Source organism: Gossypium hirsutum, chromosome A10, assembly GCF_007990345.1.
Source record: "Gossypium hirsutum isolate 1008001.06 chromosome A10, Gossypium_hirsutum_v2.1, whole genome shotgun sequence".
Lineage (NCBI taxonomy): Eukaryota > Viridiplantae > Streptophyta > Magnoliopsida > Malvales > Malvaceae > Gossypium > Gossypium hirsutum.
The window spans coordinates 31,427,883-31,452,363 of NC_053433.1; the positions used below are offsets into that span (position 1 = coordinate 31,427,883).

At 33.4% G+C, this 24,481-nt stretch overlaps 2 protein-coding genes across 3 annotated transcripts; both read right to left on the reverse strand.

The window, feature by feature from the left end:
* Window positions 1-272: 272 nt before the first annotated feature.
* On the reverse strand, window positions 273-4,164 carry LOC107915406 (uncharacterized). Of its 2 annotated transcripts, none has more exons than XM_016844597.2 (8): window positions 3,855-4,164; window positions 2,741-2,838; window positions 2,494-2,561; window positions 2,203-2,275; window positions 1,891-2,003; window positions 1,690-1,794; window positions 1,319-1,418; window positions 273-682 (listed from the first exon to the last, which is right to left on the reverse strand). In XM_016844597.2, the coding sequence occupies exons 2-8, from the start codon at window positions 2,822-2,824 to the stop codon at window positions 506-508; spliced, it is 720 nt and encodes a 239-aa protein (XP_016700086.1). In that variant the 5' UTR covers window positions 2,825-2,838; window positions 3,855-4,164; the 3' UTR covers window positions 273-505. The 2 variants fall into 2 exon arrangements, with proteins under 2 accessions (XP_016700086.1, XP_040934867.1); XM_041078933.1 differs by having other exon boundaries at window positions 2,741-3,719; window positions 3,855-4,075.
* A 4,766-nt stretch (window positions 4,165-8,930) lies between these two features.
* Window positions 8,931-9,813, reverse strand: LOC107939962 (secreted RxLR effector protein 161-like). Its single transcript, XM_016873679.1, has 3 exons — window positions 9,783-9,813; window positions 9,574-9,690; window positions 8,931-9,484 (listed from the first exon to the last, which is right to left on the reverse strand). Exons 1-3 carry the CDS (start codon window positions 9,811-9,813, stop codon window positions 8,931-8,933), a joined length of 702 nt encoding a protein of 233 aa, XP_016729168.1.
* Between the last annotated feature and the right edge of the window lie 14,668 nt (window positions 9,814-24,481).

Sequence of the window (24,481 nt, forward strand, 5' to 3'; positions counted from 1 at the left end):
AAGAACTTCAAAAGAAAATAAAATTTTAAACATACCCATTTTGAACACATACCTGGGTTATTCTTGCTTATGTTTTTTTCTTCAACCTTGAAACCAATACCGATTTCGGTTATCCCTTAGTTGAACTGAAATCACATTAATGAAGGACTCACTCCAAAATGCTACTGAAGACGAATTATATTAGTTTCAACCCGGGAACCTATGCTTCAAAGAAAACATTCATCGACAAACAACTAAATTTATCGATCTCATTCGATCGACAAACAATGATATGGGAAAAAGATAAATATATACAGAACTGAACGTTAATCATCATCAGCAACAAACTACAAAAGTTGCATCTGCCAGTACTAAACCTCGATTCTACAAATGTATAGCCAGTAAAGCCTACTTATAACACATTGATAGAATGAAGAAGCGCTAATCATGGCAGGCATCGTTTCAATAGGTAAAAGCATTTACGTCATGAGTCTTCCCAGATGAGTAGTCATTTTCAAGAACTATTTTATGTTACACGAATCAGAAGCACAACCATGATGAAAACACATATCATGGCTAACATTAGAAGCCATTGAAAACATGTAGTCTTAGAGGTTTCGGAATATATCTTCATTGCACGTACATTAGTATGCCCGGTGGTAGCAAGACTCTGCTCAATAGCTGTCTCAGTGGAATCAAGTATCTACAGTGCACCGTAATTAGTTTATAAGACCATCAACAGTTGTAAATAAAACATGAAAAGCAAGACCATTCTCCCTCACACACACATGCAATACGAATTTATGCCGGGAGGTGCATTAGAAAACATGAAACTGCAAATGCTCATTAGTTGAACAAAATGGATTGCAGAGAAGCATAAACTTGGCAAATACAGGTTTAGCACTCAAGACTTAAACAAATACTCTTAAAGCTTGGATGCTAATAACCAATGGGAGTTAAATATGAAAACATTGCTTCAATGATGTCATGCTATACGAAACAAGTCAGAGAGGTAACATGGGGAGAAATATATAAACACATGCTATTACAACATCCTCTTTTACCTTTAAAACCCAGTCATAATGCTTAGTTATTTCTTAGAAATACCTCTTTTGTTATAAAGCCAAATTAAAGTAATCCGACCAGTTAGAAATCAGTACAATGTGACCTAACCCAGACTTGAATCCTGTAACGGGGACAATCCTAACAGCTTCAGAGTAATTTGACTCTAAGCTTATATACTCCAAAACATGTAAGATTGGCACATAGTATGTCATATCAAGAATATGAAATCAATAAGAAATAATGGAAAAATTAAAAGTATACAAGCTGATTTTACCTTTTCAGTGTCCTCCAAGGACCGGCTCATCATGAGACTACGCTCTTTAAGTTGCTGTGCCAATCCAACCATCTCATCAGTTAAATCCTCTTGAAGCTTTCTGTTTTGGAGGAGAATATAAGTTAACAGCCATTAACAGAAAAATAAACCCAAATGAACATGGATATATATTCAAGCTTATAACTCAGGCTGCCTCTAATATGTCTTTGACATAATCAGTACCATAGTGAAATGAGCCCATTTACTGACACCATTGTTTCAGTTCCTTCCAGAAAAGAGATATCGTAATTTATACCAAATGTTAACCGTGTCTAGGACAAAGCATAATTTTAACTCAAGGTATCGCAGGTAATAGAAATAATAAATGATACCTGTGCTTCTGTATGTGTGCTTCTGCTGCAGCATCTAGTTTGATAGGTGCAGATGCATCAGCCTCAGTGATTTCATGAGTTCTATCTTTGATGTTCGAGGCAGGCCTGTTAAATAACTCCAAGCAATTGAAACAAAGTTTACAATAAAGTTCAACAGCTAATATGAATTACAGTCATCCTCAGTACATAAGATTGACTTACACAACTCTCCTTCTTAATCCTGGAGAGGAAGGCATGTGGTTTTCTGAATCCGATTTAGGACTCTGCTTAAAAGAGTTTCTTGTGATGGGCTCCTGGGATACCTTAATCTCGGGCTACAAATTAACCAGACAAAAGAATGGTTAACGATTACAAGCACGCATGTGGATAATCAAAAGGCATAACATGGAAGAAAGAATTTTACTGCCTATATATTTATAAGTCCTGCCCTATCATTTTTGGACTTCCTTTTTACAAATCCAAGCTATTCATTGAAACATTATAAGATAATCTTTAAAGAACATATAAACACACCAGTGGGGCAGTTAATTCTGAAGCAATTTCCTCAATCTTTTTTGAATAATCACTGACCACAGCACTTGAAACTCTGGGGAAGAAAACCAAAATAAATTTGAAAAGTCAATAAGCTGTCACGGAAACAAAACAACAAAATATGTAGCATAAGAGATGTACAGAGGAATCAGTTATCAGAGAACAACATTATCTTTTTTTTTTTTGCTTATGTTATTGTGTTGCATAACAAATTAGAAGTTCAAGTACCATCTGAATCAAATTACAGCATAATAAGGGAAGAAAAAAATCAACCTAGGTAAACCTTCAGGTGTTCTCTCTTCAGCTAACTGTTCTAAAAGTTCTCGTAAAGTCGCAACATACTGCAAATGACGAAAATAAAGGTTGAATTCTTTACATCATTCCCAAATTTAAAATGAAAAAAAAAAAAAAAAACCACTCCAGGGATGAAATACAATCATCAGTCTATGAAAGGCATTTAAGCAAAATTGTCACCAGATAATATAATTAATAACTAGACTTGAAACATGAGTGGACATACATGCATGAGCTTAGAATGATTCCTTTGTTGAGGTGCAGCTGCAAGTAACCTTTGAAAATTCACTTCTGTTTTACTCCTTCCCATCTCTAATCCCTGACCTGTAACCAAATTTTAAATAATTGATAAACAAGGCTAATAATCAAAGATAAGTAATAGTTCCCCCAAAAGTTAGCTGGACAGTCAGCACTGCATTTTATAGCTGTTTATTCATTGATGGTTGGTTCAAGGACAACAATACTCCTCCCTAGCAGCTTCATCAGAAATGGGAAATTATGGGGGCAAGTAAATTTATTACAAGAAAATAACATTAAATTGCCAAAAAAATATTAAATTTTAAAATCAGAATGCAACCAACCATTCAATTAACTTTTTCTATCGTGATTAACTAGCAGTCGGTTTTTACAAATACACGATTTATAGAATTTTAACAATGTATATTGTATTTTCTCAGGTCACTGAGTAATCCAAAACCAAACACTAGAAGGCCATACTACCTGCATCAGGGTTTGAAAATTGCTGAGCAAAAGACAGTACTGATGTACACTACTGATTAAGTGGATCTATCTTGAGTTTGGCTATGAAGAAATTTAGTTCGATAGCGTTATTTAATTTGGTAATTCAATGCTGTGTTACTCAAACCCGGTGTATCGGATGAGACATGTCCAACAAGGATGTGTTTAATTTTTTTCAAAGTTTTCCATGTATTTGGAACATCATTGGAGGATTATATCTCAATAAAACAATGTGGCAATCAAGCAGGTAAACACCAATCATCAAAAATCCATCATCCAAGTCCAATGAGGAAATGGAATTGGTCGTGCATATGCAAAAACTAAAAACACCCAAACAACGATATTTAAGTTTGAGACATTAATCGATAAATCCAACCCAGAAATATTCCTCAATTTTGTGGTTCTTCCCAAAACAAAAGACTGACGTTTTGCATACATTAAAAAGAACCCAAAAAGAGATTGGTGCCCTGAACAGACAAACAAACATGGGAAATGAAAATCAGCGAGAAAATTCACACAAATATGAAGATCATTTTGCGTAATTTTATCAAAGATTTGGAGGTGGGAAAAGACAGGTTGATCTTTAACGTATCAAGAAATACCTGCAGCAGGTTAAGAGTTGATTTGCTGTTGAATTGGGAGTGCAGCAGCTCCCCTGGTTCTCTGCGTTCCTTTTGGCCTTGGGATCTCTCTCGCCGGTGAGTGACCACGCCCTCTCTCTTCTTTCCGTCTGATTTCTGTAAATTTTTATACTACTTTATTTTCTTTGCCAATATCAAGACTCCCTTTGCTTTGTGTATCAGCGGTGACACCTTACAAGAAATTAAAAATAAATAATAATTATGGCTAGGAGATTTTTTTGGTAAACTATACAAATTGTGTTAAAATTTTCAATTTAGGTATTAAGGTTTATATTTCTTGCTGTTTTGGTCACCACAGTTAAATTAATAATAGAAAGTCTAACTGGTATGATTATACATTTAATTTTCAATATTTATATATTCTATCAATTAGATCCTAATTTTAAATAATTCAATAAATTTAACTATTTACATTACAAATTTTATCAATTGATCTTCAAACTTCCTAACCAAAGCTTTCAACTTTTAAAACAGAGACATTCAACATCTATTAATTGTTTTATTTATAATTGAAATGATCCAATTAGGTACATTACCTTTGTGTTTATATTTTTAAGAAATTAGTATTAGAAATTAACTAAACACCATTAAAAATAATAGAAAATAATATTTTTTTAAATATAACATATAATAAAATTATATAAATAATTTAATATTTGTAAAAGATAATTTTTCATGTAAAAGATAATTTTTCACTTTGAGTAGCATAATTTTCATTTTTATGAGTAGCATAATTTTTGTTTTTAATCAATTTGAATAATGATTTGACGCTAAATCAGATTATTAGTGATGCGTATTACTTATTGTGAATTTAAAAATTAAAAATAAATAGAACACGTAATAATCTCTAATCAGTTTATAAAATAAAAAATCATTATCAATGTAACAAAAAGAAATTCAATTAATTCTTTCACTTTTTTTTCTTAAGGAAAATTAAGTTTTCATGCTTTTTTTTTATATAACTATTAATTGAATAATTGAATTTTTCAAAGCCATTTTGTCTTAACTCTAAATTTAATATCCAATTTCAAGGACTAATTTCGTTGACTATTTCCATGTACTTTGAAGGAAATACCATAATGCTAACAAGAGTAAATCTAAATTATTTTTTTAAGGTTTTTCGTTTCTTGAGCTAATGTTTAATCAACCAAAGAGTTATATAATATTATATTTAGAAGAAAACTAATGAAAAAATGAAATAAAATTTTAAGATAAACTTATTAGTATCAGGAATTGACTCGAAAAACGACTCACTAGTTGAGAGAAGTTTTTCTTCTTCTTTAGGTTCTACAAATTTATAAATGTAGAATGCCTTTATTTTAAAAGATGAAAGTTTTGGTTAGAAAGTTTGAGGATCAAATTGATAGTATTTGTAAATGTAAATGGTTAGATTTACTGAATTACTGAGAATTAGGATCAAATTGATTTAATTTATAAGTACTGAGGACTAAGTATGTTATTATACTAGTTAAAAAAAGACTTTTTGTTATCCTTTTAACTGTGAGTGACCAAAACAAGAACAAATTCAATCGTTAGTGCCTAAATTGAAAATTTTTAAAGTTGGGTGACCAAAATAAGAACATGAGCATAGTTAGGTGACTATTTGTATAATTTACCCTCATTTTTAATAGATTAATTACTCCATCCGTGAGCTTTTATTAAAATTTTAAATAAAAATGCACCTATGTATAGTAATTTATTTTATTAAACTAAATTAGAATCTCTCCTATCTTAATTAGTGGGTGAAGGTTCGATCCTCACCTTGGGTGGGTATATGCAATTTTAAAACTCATGACTAATGTCTACTCTTTAATATATTTACGAAACTTGAAAAATTAGACATTATACTTGCTTTAGTGAATATCTTGAGAAAATTTATTATTATTATAAATATTATTATTAATGGTGAGGCCATTGATGATATCGGAAAAAAAATCATACACGTAGTAAGATTTTATTATTCGAGTGTTAAGAATTCATTATACTGAATTTTCATTCCTTACAAGAGATTGCTGTTCATACTTATATAGAGTGCACGCATGCAGGCTATAACTGCTATTTAACTAATTAACTACTAGCTAACAACCTTAACTGTTGACTATCAACCTTAACTGTTATTCTAACATTCTTCTGATTTCTTCAACTTTTGAAAGAACTTTAAGAGCTTTCCAAAATGAGACAAATTATTTTGTTGGAATTGGCTAGGTAAGGACATCTGCTACTTGCTTTGTTGAGGGAATATAGTTATTCTGTAGGGTACCATCAAGAACCTTTTCTTAAAGAAAATGGTGATCGATCTCGACATGTTTCATTCTATCATGATGAGTAGGATTTGTAGCTACGGATACTGTAGAGGTGTTGTTGTACCAGACCACAGGTGACTGGGAAAGTGTCAGACTGATTTTATTGATTAGTTGTTTAACCCATTGTAACGCCCCCACGCCCGAGACCATCATCGGAGTCGAGCTTGAGGGGTTACCGAACATAATTTATTAATTTAAGAACTTCAAATCATTTTTTTTCTACATTCACAGCTTTCTAGCTACTCGCGTCATAGTTACAAGAAAAATCATATCTCGAGTTATAAAACTCAAAATCAAGATCCGTAAATTTTCCCTAAATCTAGACTCATATATATATTTACTAATTTTTTTCTAGAATTTTTGGTTGGGCCAATTAGTACAGTTTATTAGTTAAAGTCTCCCCTGTTTCAGGGTTCGACTGCTCTGACATATGTGTATTACGAATCAGATATCTCTCTATACAGAATTTCAATGACTATAGGGTTTGTTTTTCTTAAAACTACACTCAATAAGGAATATTTACATATAAATAAAAACTTCTAATTATTTTTTTAAAATTTATTATGAATTTTTAAATTTAGAACAGGGGATCCAGAAATCACTCTAGCCCTGTTTCACAAAAGTTTAAATATCTCATAAAATATAATTTATATGCCTGTTTTGTTCAACCCACATGAAAATAGACTCATTAAGCTTCAATTTCATAACTTACTCATTATTTAGTTCCATTTATACTATTTTTAGTGATTTTTCAAATTCATGTCATTGCTGCAGCAACATTCTGTTTTAAGGCAAGTTTCATCTTTCCATGAATTTTTATGAACTAGATAACCTATTAAACTTCCATAATATCAAACATGATCTAAATTAGCCATCACCATGACTTATCAATATCAAACATTTTCTCAACCAAACATGGCCATATCATAAAATTATTTACACAAAATAGGTATATTGCTATACATGCCATACTTAAGTAGTTGCACAAGCCATTTACCAAGATAAAAGTCCTTTGGATAGTGTGATCGAACTTTCGACCTGTCCCGATTCCTGAGCCGGCTTGTTCAAAACTACAGTGAATGAAAAGGAAGGAGTAAGCATAACAATACAAATATACCAAACAACTTTAGCATGGTATCACCAAAACATATATCACATTTCTAAACATCATTCATCATCTTACCACCTTATCGTTGTTGTATCTATTTTCAACCCGAGGGTTAAGAACATACCTGTCCAAAGTGTCCATTTCACAACACTTACCAAAACGTCACTTGCATCTTAAGTGTTCTTCCATTTCACTAGAAATTTCACCCGTTGAACACATCGGAATACAACTCGGATACACGGATAATTTGCACATAAGTGCCTCATATGTAATCAAGAAATCATGTAACCCGCCCCTAAGTGAACTCGGACTCAACTCAACGAGCTCGGGCGTTCGCATCCATAAGTGAACTCGGACTTAACTCAACGAGTTCGGATGCTCAACCATCCTAGTGACATGTCACTTGTATCCTAATCTATTCCTAAGGTTCAAACGGGCTTTTTTCCTCGATCTCACATTTGCCGTCTTCCATGGAATATCGGAACCGATACTCGGTAGCAATTCATATTTATCAAGTAGTAAACATAATTTGCATATTACTCAACATTAAGCACAAAGCATAATATTTCACGATTAAAAATCAGCATATCATATAATTAACATTAATAACTTAAAAATAACATTTATGCTACATTATTTACACATAAACTTACCTTGGTACCAAAATATAAAGATTTTGCAATTTAGTCCACAATCTTTTCTTTTCCTCGATCGCGACTTGAATCTCGTTTCTCTTGATCTATAATGCCAAATTAATTTATTTAATACATACATTCATCAAAACAGCATTTAATACGAACTTTGGAAAAATTACACTTTTGCCCCTAAACTTTTGCATAATTACACTTTTGCCCCTAGGCTCGGGAATTAAACTTTATTCCTTATTCTTATGTTTTATAACATGCTGATCACTTTTCCCTTCTATGGAAACATCAAATTCTCTCTCTAACATATACTTGTGACTATTGGTATTTTTGCCGATTAAGCCCTTTTACTCGTTTTCACTCAAAACTGAGTAGCACAAGTTGTCTAACATAATTTAAAACCTCATATTCTATCATAAAACATCAAAATACACAAATTTCACCTACGGGTATTTTTCCAAATATAAACCCTAGGTTGAATTATTGCTAACATAAGCTTAATCGAGCTACCGGGATTCCAGAAACGTAAAGAACATTAAAAACGGGGATTGGAATCACTTACTATGGAGCTTGGAAGCTTGAAACAAAGCCTAGCTATGGAGAAACCTTGAAATTTAGGCCTAATGAAGAAGATGAACAAAAATTGGCTTTTAATTTTGTTTTTAATTCATTTTAATAACTAAATGACCAAAATACCCTTACTACTAAACTTTCCAAAAATTCCTTCCATGTCCTAATTTTGTCCATGAACTTAAAATCCAAAACAATTTCATACTAAAAACTTCTAGAATGCAAGTTTTGCAACTTATTCGATTTAGTCCCTACTTTCAATTTAAGCACTTTAGGCATAGAATTTCATCACGAAATTTTCACAGAATCATGCAATCATATCATAATCATCAAAATAATTATAAAATAATTATTTCTATCTCGAATTTTTGGTCACGAAACCACTATTCTGATTAAGCCCTAATTTAGGATATTACACCCATAGTAGGTCGGATAAGTAGTTGGCTAGACTGTGATACTCTGCTTCAGAGGATGATCTGGATACTACAACTTGCTTTTTGGAACTCCATGCAACAAGGTTGGGTCCCAGATACATCGCATAACCTGTAGTAGAACGTCGATCTTCAACAGACGAGGCCCAGTCAGCATCAGAGTAGCACACTACTTTAGCTTGTCCTTTGGAAAAGTACAGACCATGATCAATAGTCCCACTAAGGTATTTGAGCACTCGTTTTACAGCTTTCCAATGATTCTCACTCGGAAGATTCATATATTGACTTAATTTGTTGACATAGAATGATAAATTCGGCCGTGTTATGCATAGGCACTGAAGCATACCTACTGTGCTTTGGTATAAATGAGCATCAAGAAACAGAGGGCTATTATCTGTTGTAGTCAACTTAGGTGTACTCACCATGGGGTTTGGTGTAGCTGCTGCATCCAGCATTCTAGTCTTGTTAAGTATTTTTGAAACATATTTCTTCTGACTAAAGAGCAACCCTTGTGCCATTTGCTGAACTTCAATGCCTAGAAAGAAACTCAGCTTTCCCATGCCTTTGAGTGCAAATTTGTTATTGAGCCGAAAGAAACATTATCAATAGATACATTTGAGCTACCTGTTTTAACAATATCATCAACATAGACCATAAGTAGTAAGATGTTTTCAGGCGATTTTTGGATGAACAATGAGTTATCAGTCTTTGATGCATGAAAACCAGCTGAGACACCAGAAACTACATGAGAGTGTGAAATCATGCTTGAGGGGCTTGGAACAGGCCATATAGTGCTTTATTCAGCCTACAAACTAGCTTCTGACCATCTGTACCTGACACTTCAAACCCGGGAGGTTGATCCATGTAGATTTCTTCTGTTAGATTGCTATTGAGAAATGCGTTGTTGACATCAATTTGCCTCAAGGACCAGCCCTTTATAACAGCAGTAGCAAGCACAATTCAAATGGTTTCTACTCGAACCACTAGGCTGAAGGTATCTCAAAATTCAAGGGTAGCATGTTGAGAGAATCATTTTGTGACCAACCAAGCTTTATTGTAACATCTCGAATTAGGGTCTAATCAGAACAGTGGTTCCGGGACCACAAATCTGACGTAAGAAATTTTATTTTTATTATATTTTTATAGTCTACGATTTCACAGAATGATTTTGTAAAAATTTCGTTCGAAAATTTCGACATTTGGGCACTCAATTTGGTCAAAAGGACTAAATTGTAAAAAGTGAAAAAGTTGAGTTCTACATGTTAGAGGTGTGTAATTGTTATGAAATTTTAAATGGGAGGTACTTAAATGGTATTTAGACCATTGTATAACTTTTTGGACAAAAATGGCATTGATTGGGTAAAATTTGAAAGAATAGTAAAAAAGGCATTTTGGTAGGGGTAAAATGAATTAAAAGACAATTTTTAAAACCCAAATGTGTCCCTTTCTTCTTGCTTCAGCCGAATGTACCAAGATCAGCCATGGTTAGGGTTTTTTCAAGCTTCTAAGCTCAATAGTAAGTGATTCCGAGCTCCGTTTTTAACGTTCTATGCATTTTTGAAGTCCTGGTAACATGTTCTAGCTATTTCTACCATTTATTTGAGCTAGAGTTTGTGTTTAAAAATTTACCCATGAATGATATGCATGTATTTTGAAGTTTAATGGTATAATATGAAGGCTCGGTGTGTAATAAACGACTTTTACTAAGCAGGTTTTGATGAAAACGTCCGAAAAGACCGTTTTGTAAAAATTGTAAAATTGGTCATAAAAGGGTGATTTAATGGAAATTAGGGGCTTCCATAGTTATGAAAATGATCGTCTAGGCTTGAAATGCAAGGAAATTGAATAAAAATCATTTTACGAGCATTGGGGAAAAAGTGCAAATATGTGAAAGTTTAGGGGTCAAAATGCAAATTTGTAAAATATGATTTTTGGACCCATATGAATAATGTGACTAATTAGTAGGCTAAATGTGATATTATAGATCAAGGAAAACAAGATTCGGGCTTAGAAACGAGGTTGAACAAGGTTAAGCACAAACTCGAAATAAATAGTCGTACAAAAAAACGAGGTAGGTTCATATGTCAATGATAATGCAATGATATTATTGTTTATACTTGAACTTAAATTGATGTGTTAGCATTGTGTGATGGATATTTATTTAGTTGATATAAAGATTATATATTGTAACAAATGCCTAAATATAATTGTATGCAATACCATGTTTATTTTATGGACTAATGTCTAAATAATAAACATGGAAATGTGTTGAATTGGATGTACATTGCATGATCAGCTATGCATAATGAGATACTTGATGAAAAGATAAAAATCCCGGTTGAATAAAAAGGGAAATCTGATGGATAAACCATGGCTTATGTGACTAGAGATCCTGCATGTGTTGCAGAAAAGGATTTAGCCCGAACGGGTAATCCGTTGATCTCAAATATAGAAAAGGATCTAGCCCGGACGGGTGTTCCTTGAGTGATCAAGCCTCCCAAAGAATATGTGTGCATTAAGGATTTAGCCCAGACGGGTAATCCGATTAGGATCTGAATTTAGCCTGGATTGGTAATTCAGATCCGATCTCATTTGAGTATATGTTGTTGTAGGGGATTTAGCCTGGACTAGTAATCCCGAAAATACTCTATGAGTTTATATTACGAGGGATTTAGTTTAGACTGGTAATCTCGCCGTAAGATGTGAGGTTCGTGGGAGTGCGTACTTGAGATGATCACTTGTATGACTTGACAGTAAATGGATTATCCATCAAAATTTTCGAGAAATCCAACGGGTATTATAATGAATAACGCAATGAAAGTCTCGAGATGGGCATGGTGATAAAGCTAAAGGTAACCAATATGTTATGGATATGTACAGGTACGTACATTATACTCATAAGTGATTCCTTATTGAAATGTGATAAATGATGAGTAAGCAAATTCATGCATATGTATGTGTATACGTGATGAACAAGTGAAAAGATTTGAAAGATTAACCATCCTTATGCTTATGATTATGAATTTTATTGTAATATCATGTTAACTTACATTGTGTAATTGAATATGGGATTTATGAAATAATGAGTCCATGATCAATGTGATAATGAAATTATGATAGCTATTGTGATTTTGCACCGAAACAGTGTTGAATAGCAGCAGTAGCCCGACTTTGAATTCACCATAAATGGTGGAAGTCGAATTAGAGGATGAATAATATATGAAGTTAAAGATTAATGAGCCTAGTTTCACATAAAGGAAACTATGTAAGTAAAGAATTATGTATTATGAGATATTTGAATTCTTGTGAGATAGAGTTGGAGTGATTCCAGACTCCCCTATCTTAACTTTGGGAAATCACTAGAAATTTTACAAAAATGATTACGAGTTAAAATTCATGACTAAAATCATTAATGAGTCTATTTTTAAGAGAAAGAGACAGGAACATTATTCGAATCTCATTCTATGAGATATTTGATTTTTAGTAGATAGAGGTTAAAGCTGTCAGACAACAAAACAGGGAGAGTTTAAGGAATAAAATGTACTTATTGGCTAGACCGAAAATTTTGTGTTAAAAAGATATATGAGTCTAGTTTTATAAATTAACGGATCTTAATTTAGAGTCCTGTGTCTCGAGATATAAATAATTTATCGACTATGACTCGAGTAGATAGCTTGACTAGAATATGAATAAAAGTGTAATTATAGTTGTTTTACCTAAGGAAACAAGTTGTCATAATGCTTATTATTTTCATATGGACTTACTGAGCGTAAAGCTTACTCCCCCTTCCATTTCTTCTAGTGTCCTCAGGTCGGCTCGGGGTTGGAGATTGTCAGAGGCAACCTCACACTATCAAGCTACCATCTTTGGAGTATCGTTGAAACTTAATTTCTTCAAGTGAGTAGCATGTATAGGGACTTAATTATTGATTTGTGTTTTTATGTTTTAGCCAAGATTGTGACACCCCTAATTTGACCCTAGTCGGGAAGTGGTTTCGGGACCATTAAACCGAGTCATAAAAATAATTAACCGTCATAATTGATGCTCATTATATGTACATGTGCATGTGTGAAAATTTCATGTTTGAATTTTGTTAATTGTAAGTGAATTTTATCAAATAGGACTTATGTGAGAAAATTTAGAAATGTGCTAGGCAAATGCAAAGTGGCCTATTAATGCATATTGTGAAAATGATGGGTTTGCATGTCAATTTACCCAAATTAAGGCATAGTGGCCGGCCATGCTATGAGTGGAAACATGTCACAAACATGTTTTGTTAGTGATGGATGTTAGGAACAATAAAATAAGGAGTATGGGATACAAAATATATGCCTTTTATATTAATAAATTAAATGTTAAATGAATAAATAATATGAAATATGAACTTATATTAAAAGAAATGGGTGATAAAAACAAAGTTGGTTCATCTTTGTTTCTTCACCTAGCCGAATTTCATAAAAGAAGAAGAGTGAAGGATGGTTTTGGGGACCATTCGGTCAATTGGAGGCAAATTTGAAGGTAATTTGATGTGGTTTTGTAAATTGTTGATGAATTTGTGTTTCTCCTTTTTTTTCTAGCGAAACCCACTTGATAAATTTAATTTTTATGAGGCATTTTAGATTTGGCCTTAGTGAAAATGAGTGAGGAAAATTGAGTTGAGGATAGAAGATAGTAAACGAATGTTCAATGGATAATTTGATACCAAAATTCATATGTTTATGAGCTTGTTTTGAAAAGTATGTTACATGTGAGTGATTAGTTCATGAAGGGATTTTCGGTTATGTTGTTTTGTATGAGTAATGGATTGTTGAGTTCATGCTATTATGAATAAAATTGATTAAGAGAGGCTTGAGATAATTAAATATGCATGTTGGTGGTAAGATGAGCATTCGGTTTTTATCATGGAAGCATAGGAAGCTTGTTAAAGTTGAATTTTAGAAAAGTTAAATGTGTGTGTGCTTGTGCTAGTGCCGAATGTGCCTAGGGTGATTTAGCATTGAGTTTGGTGTTATATGAATTGAGTTTTATGGTTTTGGATTTTTAAGTGTTGTTAAATACTTTGAATAATATATATAAGTGGCTTTGATATGTGAAACTCGGCCAAGTGGTTATAAGCATGATTTTAGAAATTCAATGATATTCGGCCGATTTGAATAATTCATGGCACCCCAAGCAAATTAGTTTTAGATGTTAATAAATATTGAAATTATTTAAAAGCATATTACCGAATGTGATTTTAGTTAATGATTCGGTTATGAGTGCTGATTTGTTTTATAATTAGCCGAATGTGTATATGTATACTATGAGGTGGTTTAGCTTAAAGAAAATTAAGGTGCTCGGAAGGTGATTGTTGTGGATAGTTTAAGTAATGAAATTTAATTTCTGTTATGTAAAGTGATGACATTGCTGTTTGCAAATTTGAAGTCAAAAATTGTTGATTGAGCATCAAGAGCTTATGGAAACAAAGTCGGATCGTGGAAAAAGGGAAATTGGTCGAATAGTCGGAATTGACGTACATTAGCGATCGAGGTAAGTTTTAAGTATTAAAGCCTATAATGTGATTGAGTATGATATGTTAAGCACATATTAAAAGAATCATAACTCTATTGTAAATTTTTATGCATACAGCCTAATGGCTATTATGAAGTCTAGGTAAGTTATTGATATGATATGTTGCCAAATGGATATGATATTATGAAGTGCTAAAAGGATATGTCAGAAGAGTAAATTTGTGATAAACCTGCTTAGGACAGCAGCAGTAACATGAATTTAGAAAATCACCGTAAATTGTTGGAGTTGAATTAGAGGCTGAATAAATTATTAAATTAAATCTTAATGAGTCTAGTTTCGTATAAAAGAAACCGTGTAAGAAAATTAATTTTCGATAATGAGATATTTAAAGTTGTGTGAGACGGTGTCAGAATGACTCCGAAATCCCCTGTTCTGTTTTTAGAAAATCATTATAAATTGTACAAAAATGGTTATAAGATAAAATTTATATGCTTAGACTCCTTAATGAGTCTAGTTTCAAATGAAATCAAATACATCACATTTTGAATTCTGTAAAATGAGAAATTTGATTCGTAGTGAAGAGTGGTCAGATTAGTCAAACAGTGAAACAGGGGAAACTTTAAGAAAAATCTGGTATTGATTGGCCAAACCTAAAATTCTGGAAATTTTATGGATGGAAGATATACGAGTCTATATTCAGGAAAAATTAACGGCAAGTGATTTGGAGTTTTTTAGCTCCGGTTATAAATAATTTAGTGACCATTGCTCAGGAAAACAGCTCGTAGTGAATATGTGATTTTGTTGTAAACATGGATAAAACTTGTTTTAGTTGCTCATAAGCTATTGATTAAACCCATACTTGAATTCTAAATCGTGATATTGTAAGCTTATGAGTATTCGAATATGAAATGATAGTATGGCGTAAAATTGAATTATTCATTGGAAAGTGATGGATGTAGATTCGGCCAAGACCAAGTCTGTACATGATAGTATATGTGGTATGTGAAGTATATTTGAATAAATGTGAAAGTGTATATATATGTGATAAGGCCTAATGGCCGATGTGATGAATGTGAAAGTGTATATATATGTGATAAGGCCTAATGGCCGATGTGATGAATGTGAAAGTGTATATATGTGATAAGGCCTAATGGCCGATGTGATGAATGTGAAAGTGTATATATGTGACAGGGCCGAGTGGCCAACGTGATGGATGTGAAAGTGTATAAATGTGATAAGTCCCGAAGGGCGTTTGTGTCAGTACTATATCCGGGTTAAAACCCCGCAGGCTTTATGCGAGAATATTATCACTGATTAATGTCCGTAAGCTTCGTGCTCGTACTATATCCGAGCTCTAAAGACCCGATGACTACGTGTGGGGATTTTGTCCGGGTAAGACTTCGTAATAAGAATTGCTTATAAATATATTCAATGCGAAAGGTTAAACAGGTATGTACTCCAAGTTTATATGTGAGCTTGATTTGCACTAAATCATAAGGTAGTTATGTGATGCATACGAGAGCAATCTATGAGACTATTCCTATGATTATGTGACATCGGATCAGTGTGAGAGGTTATGTGAAATCATACGATATATCTATGTCACATGAGCTCAGTTTTATGTGAAAGTTTATCTGCCTATTGTATATGATGAGATGTGCATATTCGGTAAAGGGATGGTATGCCCGAAGGAAGAGTGAAATAAAAATACGAACAACTATGTTATAATTTGATTGTTATCTGTTGACACTGCTTAAAACTTACTAAGCATTGTAATGCTTACTCCGTTTACTCCGTTTACTCTGTTTCCTCTGTTTTATAGATCTCATTTGGAAGCTACAGGCTCGGGGATCATCAGCAACTAGTCACACTATCACTATCCATTGTTTGGTACCGCTACGTTTTGGATTAACTTATGGCATGTATAGAATAGACTAGTGGCGGAAGAATATTTTTGGTTAATGTATATAAGCCATGCGAAAATGACATCTTTCGAATGTTTACTTAGGGAAGTTTAAATTTTATCTCTGGCTGTGCTTAGTACTTATTTAAATGAATGATCTTTATTTCAAGAAAAAGTTCAAAATTTTACTGTTCTGACATGAGTTACAAGTCCGGTAATGCCCCTTACCTATTCCGGCGACGGTTACGGGATAGGGGTGTTACAAAGATGTTGGCTTATATTAATTCATTATATATAGCCATTAGATGTGGCTTATAATGATTTTGACTTGTAAGCCTATTTGCCCATGGTATGTGTTAATGTCTTGTGATGTGGTTATGTGATTATGCTTGTTCACTATGTATGAGAAGTATATGGCACATGTACATGATGAATGCCCCAAGACCATTTGAGATGGTCGTGGCCATGGAGTGAATGTGTCGCATGGTAGTAAGATGATAATGATTGAACATGGACAATTATTGAATGTGTAGAGATTAAGTGTTGGGTAATAAACACATGTATGACAACATGCAAATTATTTAGTTGAATTTCACCAAAGGTTGATTAAACATTAAATTGATGTTATAATTTGTGTCTATGATGTGTAAAAGTATGGGGAAAAATAAGGTCAACATAAGGCGTGGAAAATAGCCTAAGTGTTAGCTACACGGGCAGAGATACAACCATGTGTCTCAACCGTGTGGAGGACACAGCCAAGTACACGGGCATGTGGCTTGGCAGTGTGGTATAAATTATTTTGCTGACGTCATAAATAGAGAGTTAAACGGGTTGAGGACACGGGCCTGTCCCAAGCCACACGGGCGTTTGTGACCACACAGACCCACCCACACTAACGTGTGACTCTCTAAAGCAAGAAAATTTATTAAGTTGCCCAAAATTTATCGAATGTTTTTGGTTGTGTCCCGAATCGTCCCGATGCATGTTTTAGGCCTCGAAGGCCTGTATAAGGGATAGTATGCATGTGTTTGAAAAGTTTTAATTTTGGGAAAAATTTGGTGACCCGATTTCGTATGTTTATGGATGTTTAAGTTGGTGACCCAGTTTTATATGTTTATGAATGTTTAAGTCCGGTAACGCCTCGAACCCTGTCCTAGAGTTGGATACGGGTGAGGGGTGTTACATTTATGCCGTTCTACTGTCCCATCAGCCTTCTTTTTGACTTTGAACAACCATTTGTAGCCAACAGTTCTTCGATTAGCAGGTAGAAGGCAAAGAGTTTATGTGTTATTTTGAAGCAAAGCTAGAAGCTCACTGTGCACGACTGCTGTCCAACTTGCATTCTTCATGGCTTCATGAATTTCACTAGGAGTATCACTTGACAAACTAGCTGCTTTGATTAGGTATGCCTTAGGTTTGAAAATACCAGCTTTACTACGTGTGATCATAGCATGAGAGTTGATAGAAGCTGAGAGGTGAGGCGATAGATGTGATAGAATGTTGATAAGTATACTTAATGACGATTTGATGGATTGTTGGTAGATATATTAGGGAAAGCTGGCCTACACAGAGACTGACCAGTACTGAGGGAGTTGACCAGGGGGTTACCACGTGAGGCACTGATTGAAGAACCAAGTATGTCATTAGAAGGTGAGATGGGAGTAGGTAGGTAGGTAAGAGCCAGGACAAGGAGTTTGGCACTAGATTTTGGTGATATTATAGGAGAACCAACCTTGGAATGGATGTTTTAAAAAAGAAATACTGACTCATGGAAAGTTACATAACGAGAAATATACGTTTTACCATTTTTATCTTGACACTGATATCCATGATGTAAGGGTGAATATCCTAGGAAAATGCACTGTGTTGAGCGAAATTGAAGCTTATGTGTGTTGAATGACCTTAGATTGGGAAAGCAAAGACAGCAAAAAACTTGGAGAAAAGAATAATTTGGTTTGACCTGAAATATCTTTTCATAAGGTGTTATATTTCCTAAAGGAGAAGAAGGCAACCTATTTATCAAGTATACTGCACTGCTGAAAGCATCATTCCAGTAGGACAGGGGCATAGAGGCATGTGCTAGCATGGAGAGACCTGCCTCTACAATCTATCTATGCTTTTGCTCAACTAAACCATTTAACTCAAAGTTATACGAACAAGTAACATGTTGTCGAATGCTATGCTGAGCTAAATACCCTTTTAATGCCTAAAATTCACCACCACTATCGGTTTGCAAGGCAAGAAGCTGATAGCTAAGAGTTCTTTCAGCCTGCTTATGAAACATTGGAAAGACAGTAAGCACCTCTGGTTTTGTATGCAAAAATAGATCCAAGTGTATGTAGAGTATGCACCAGTGAACACAATATAATAAAAGAAGTCGTTGGAAGAAACTAGAGTTGGACCCCATAAATCTGCAACTACCAACTGAAGTGGCTTAGAATGCTCAGTCGATGACTTAGGAAATGGCAACTTGTGTTCTTTCCCTAAGTGACAATCAACACAATCAAGAGAGTCTTTATTTGAAGTAAAAGGCATATTACAATGATGCAGTGCTTTTTTAAGTGTAGCATTACAAGGGTGTCCTAATCTAGAGTGCCATAAACTCAGAGGCATAGTAGCAGTAGCAGAAAAACATTGAATTGAGGCAGAAGGGACAACAGTCTTGGACGAGCCAGGTAAAGAAAGTTTATACAAGCCATCATGGACAGAACCCCGAAGTAGAACCTCCTTAGTTTGAAGATCTCGAACCTGACACTGTGTAGGAAAAAACTCAAACATCACCTTATTGTCTTTTGCAAACTTTGAAACTGACAAAAGGTTTTTGGTTATTCCAAGCACAAACAATAAGGATCTCATGAATAATGCTCATGATTGAGTACGAAAAGAAAACTAGCCAGTAGATCAGACAGTGAGTGCCATACCATTGCCAACATATACTTTACTTGGGCCAGTATAAGAGCCACTTTCACCTAGAGCAGTAAGAGAGTTTGTGAGATGATGAGTTGCACCTGAGTCAGGGTACCAGGCATTATCAGCCATTATTCCAGATGTAGCAAGAAGAGCCTGAGGGTGTGATGGTACTGATGTAGGAGGACTGACATGTTGCACTGGACCAGTAGCAAAAGGATTAGCCCAGGAAAGAACGTTGACTAGTGGAGAAAATAATCCTTGGTGCAAGTGATAAGGTGCAACAGCCATAGGAGGCGGTACCCAGGATGCGATAGGAGTCCCACTGCCAAACATGCAGACATTTGCTTGAGGAGAGAGAGGAAGCCTTTAGTTTGTGCTCTTGTAGGAGGTTTCAAATCGGTAATAGCATCGATCAACCAAGTGACCGGATTTTCTGCATAACTGACACTGAACACGAGAGCCCGAAAAATGTCTGCGCCCGCGACTACGAGTGTTTGAGGTGAGTCGATAAGCTGGCACAGACACACTGTTGCTGTTAGGCACCTCAGGGGAATGAGAAACCATATTTGTCGAGCTAGGAGTTTCCAGTGTTGTGAGTTTCTGGCGCGCTTCAGCATCAAGAAGCATCGTGGTTACACCTTGGACACTATAAGGAGCCTGACTCGCAGTAATTATTGTAACTACAGAGTCATATTCAACGGACAAACCATTGAAGATAGCAGTCACATGTTTTTACCCACTAATGACCTATTCGTAGCCAGCAAGACGATCACAGTAACCCTTGACTTTTATTTAGAAATCTCGCATGGAGAGATCAGCTTTGCACTGTGAATGTAACGCTCGTCTATAAAACATCAACTAGGAGGTGGTTTTGCTGTCACACACACTAACAAGCACATTTCAAATCTAAGCACTCGTATTTAGGTCAATGATATGGGAAGAATAGTAGGACTTACTGATGACAGCAACCAAGATGCAAGCGCACTGTCTTGCTGCTCAAATCGATCGAACTCAGGATTTGGTTGTGACACCCCAGTATCATAAAGAATTATCTGAGGAGGAGGAACAATATCAGGATCAATGAAATGCTAAAGTTTATATGTTTTAATCACTAAAAGAACCTGTTGGCGCCATAGTAGGTAGTTGTTATCATCAAGAAGTACACTGATCTTCTTGGTAGAGAAAAAATGACTGTCAACTCCATCGAAAAAATTGGACGCCATAGGTGTAGTAGACTGCTCAGCAAATGGACTGGAAGGAGTCATGAGACACGCAGGAAATCAAGAAGCAGTTTCCAAGAAGAGAGGAAGCTCTGATACCATGTTAAGAATTCATTATACTGAATTTTGATTCCTTTCAAGAGATTGCTGTTCATACATATATAGAGTGCAAGCATGCAGGCTATAACTGCTAGTTAACTAATTAACTACAGGTTAACAACCTTAACTGCTGACTATGAACCTTAACTATTATTCTAAAAACTATTATTCTAACATCGAGTGTATAAACGGAGGTAAAAGAATAATAGATAATTAGTTGTTTGGAGGCATAAAAGAAACTGTCAAGTGAAATTTCCAGAGGTAGAACGGCGTTGGCCAATACAGTAATCATACAAATTATGTGAACCATTAGAGTTAACACATTTTATTCCAGATTCTAAATTTTAAATTAAATTTAATAATAATCCAAAAAAAAAAGCTAATAATAATTATAAACTCTTCTTTTCTAAAATATTGGTTACTAGAACTAAGTTTTATTGAAATTGAAATTGAAATTGGATTAACCACTTTCAAAAATTTTCATTAGTTAAATTTTAGGAACATATTCAATAGTTTTTATAATTTAAACAATTAAAAATATTAAGTATTTAGGTTTTTTTTTTATCAAACACCACTTAATCTTTAAAAATTATTATTGTATCAAATACTACTTACACATCAAAGTTTAAAAAGTAGTGAACAATTTTTGAAATTTAAGCTTTACAAATTATGTTTACATGATAGGCTATTTTTCTCTCTTTCTTTAATATTACTTATATTTTTATTCTCAGGCCCATCCTTGGGGTCGTATGGAGGTGCAGTCGCTCAGAACCCAAGGCTGAAAGGGATCCAAAATATTGTTTTTTAATTTTTAAGGGACCCAAAAAAAATTTTAACTTTTAAAAGTTATAATTATTAATGTTTTTTTTGTAATAAAAATTTAAAATATATATACCTTTATATTTTAGATTATTGTTAATTTTTAGATATAAATTTTAACATTATATTTTTGTTTTAAAGATGAGATTTGTGTTTATTTGTTTAGTCAATGTTTAAAATTTTTATTATTTGTACAAATATCAAAATGGCTTCTTTGATTAGAGAAAATGATCGCACAGCAATGATGATTAATGTGCTGGTAAAAAATATTGTTATTTGTTATTCGCAGGTATATTTATAAGGTTGCATGTCATTTTTTATTTAATTCAAATATTTAAACTAATGCGACAATTTAATATGGTAGGGTGAGTACCATGTGTTGAGGATGTGTGTCCATGGTCTAAGTTACTAGCCGAATAAACAGATTATGCCATACTTGGAAGCCAATAGATTTAGATCAACGGAATTGCTCCGGATGTTTGAGTTGAGGTGCAACTTAATATCCGCCTTGATTGAGTGGTGGTACCTGGAGACCCATACATTTCATTTTTTGTGTGGGGAGTGCACAATCACCTTGTTCTAGCTTTGAAAAATCATTATAAATTGTACAAAAATGTTTAGAAGATGAAATTTATATGCCTAAAATCTTAATGAGTCTATTCTTAATAAGTTTATTTTCAAAGGAAACAAAAGAAAACATAATATGATACTTGTATTGAAAGATATTTAATTTTTAGTGAAGAAGAAATGAAATTGCCTAGCAGCAAAACATGGGAGGTTTTAAAAAAAAATTGGTATTAATCTAATTTGAAATAAATTCTAACATTTTTATGGCAAAAATTTCATTAAGTCTAAGTTTCAAAAATAAAAAGCGGATCTTAATTTTGAATACTATAGGTCTGGATATAAATAATTTAGTGACTACTACTCAAAAAGACAACTTTGTTAAAAGTATATGTATAAATAGTGAAAGAATAATTTATGTTACATAAAAGAGTGTCATACGAAGGCTAAAGATTCTTATATAAATACTTGTAAATGAAGGAAGTGGAATGGAGAAGAGGAGGAGGAAAAATAATAGAAGGGTTATAAAATGAATTAATAGTTGATTATGACTGATCAAATCATATTAGTGTGAATTTAATTGATTATTGAGATAGAGAATTAAATTGAATAAAAGTGAAAATATTAAAACTAAATGAAATGGTGAAATTGGTTTGGAATTGAGATGGTATGTTATGTTATGTATGAAATGATATCATGAGTGATAAATTGATGATATTGAGATCAATAGAATGAGAATTGAACTTGTAAAGGAATTGGATAAATGACTACCCTATTAACTGCTTGGGTATAGTTATTTCGACTATATGTCGATGAGTGCTAGACGCATTTTACTTTGGACATTCCAATGAGTGCGAGGTACAACCTTTATTTCGAATATACCGATGAGCGCTGGGCACAAACTAATCAATTCAGACATTCCGATGAGGCATTTGGAGCCAAATGGTTACTTCGACTATGTGTCGATGAGTGCTAGGCACAATTTTTACTTTGGTCATACTGATGAACGTTGGGCGCAATCTATTTCTCCAGAAATTGTCTAATGAGGCACTTGGTGCCAAAATTGGGTTTTGGTTGGATTTGTGTATCCGTTCGTGCCCCAATCAAGTTGATAAGATTTAATATGTAAAAAAAATTATAATTGTAATGAAAAGAATTGTTAATGTGGAAGAAATTTGTAACTAGATTTATAAATGAAAGATTAGTACGAAATTGTGGTGAATTCAACGATTCAGTTTGAGAAATGACATGTTAATATGAAATATTTCTAACTAGTTATTTGTTCATATTTAAGATGACTCATAAGACACATTTATCATTAGATATTGTGTGTTGATGATGAATTGAATTGTGATTCTGAAATTGATTGTGAATATATATTAGATTGAATTGTAATGAAATCATTGTCAAGTGATAAGAATAGTGTACAGGGTATTGAGTAAGCATATACGATCGAATTCATAGTATGATATGTATTTGAAAATAATTACAAGATATGATATGTAAAAACATGAATGGTTCCATTAGGCGTGATATTATAATTGGAATTAAAAATTAAAAAATGTAATGAAATAGATTGACAATAAATATGGTAATGAGCGAGTTATGTGAAATTGGTATAAGTTAGCGACTTGATAAAAGATATTGAAATGAAATAGTATAATGCTATGGAATCAATTGTGCACACACATATATATGTGGATAATAACAAAGGAAATACATGAACTTCTATGTGAATAAATTGGAAACGAGCTTTTGGGAAGGCTAAAATGAATACAAATGAGTCGATCGACTTCAAAAGGAGACTTGAATTTATTGTTGTGGAATGAACATGGAATTGATTTTTATAGTTTTAATGATATAAATGTTTGATTCATGATTGGTATTGAGTTTTAAAAAGGCTTTATGATAGATGTTGGCATGAAAATGAAATTGATCACTTATATTTCAATGCTAAATGAATTGGTTTGCCATTTGATATGAATGGCATACTAGTTGGATGTTACAATTTTCTAAGCTTGCAAATTTTTTTATTTGAATCATAAAAATATTACTAAGTTCTATAGCTCAACATACGGTTTGTTTTTCGTTCGCAGGATAGGTATAATTCAAGATATTTGAACTACAACTTCAACATCCAGTAAAAAATCTTGAACTTGTCAATATTTGTATATTCTGTTTTTATTCTAAGTTGGCATGTACCTAGTTGAGTCTAATTTGGTTTGTTCTTAAGTGAATGCTTTTGTTGAATTTAATCCTTTAACATTAAAATCAACAAAAACTACTTTATAAAATAGTCTTATTTAACAATCAAGTTTAATGATAAACCGTAAATTATGGCAAGAAGTTCTATTCTTCATTTTTATCTAGCAGCTTTATCTTGGGCTAATCTAGAAATTATGTTTAATATTAACGGGCCATTGAGAAAACTTCAGCTTGTGATTGGTTCTTTAAGAAAAGTCCGTAAATTATGGCAAGAAGTTCTATTCTTCATTTTTATCTAGCA

Coding starts and splice junctions, on each gene's coding strand:
- LOC107915406 (XM_016844597.2), bottom strand. CDS start 2,824: ATGGGAAGGAGTAAAACAGAAGTGAATTTTCAAAGGTTACTTGCAGCT. Junction 2,562..2,740: donor ATCATTCTAAGCTCATGCAT/GTATGTCCACTC, acceptor CGTCATTTGCAG/TATGTTGCGACTTTACGAGA. Junction 683..1,318: donor CCTTGGAGGACACTGAAAAG/GTAAAATCAGCT, acceptor GGTGCACTGTAG/ATACTTGATTCCACTGAGAC.
- LOC107939962 (XM_016873679.1), bottom strand. CDS start 9,813: ATGGATCAACCTCCCGGGTTTGAAGTGTCAG. Junction 9,691..9,782: donor TCCCGGGTTTGAAGTGTCAG/GTACAGATGGTC, acceptor ACTCTCATGTAG/TTTCTGGTGTCTCAGCTGGT. Junction 9,485..9,573: donor TGATGATATTGTTAAAACAG/GTAGCTCAAATG, acceptor GTTTCTTTCTAG/GCATTGAAGTTCAGCAAATG.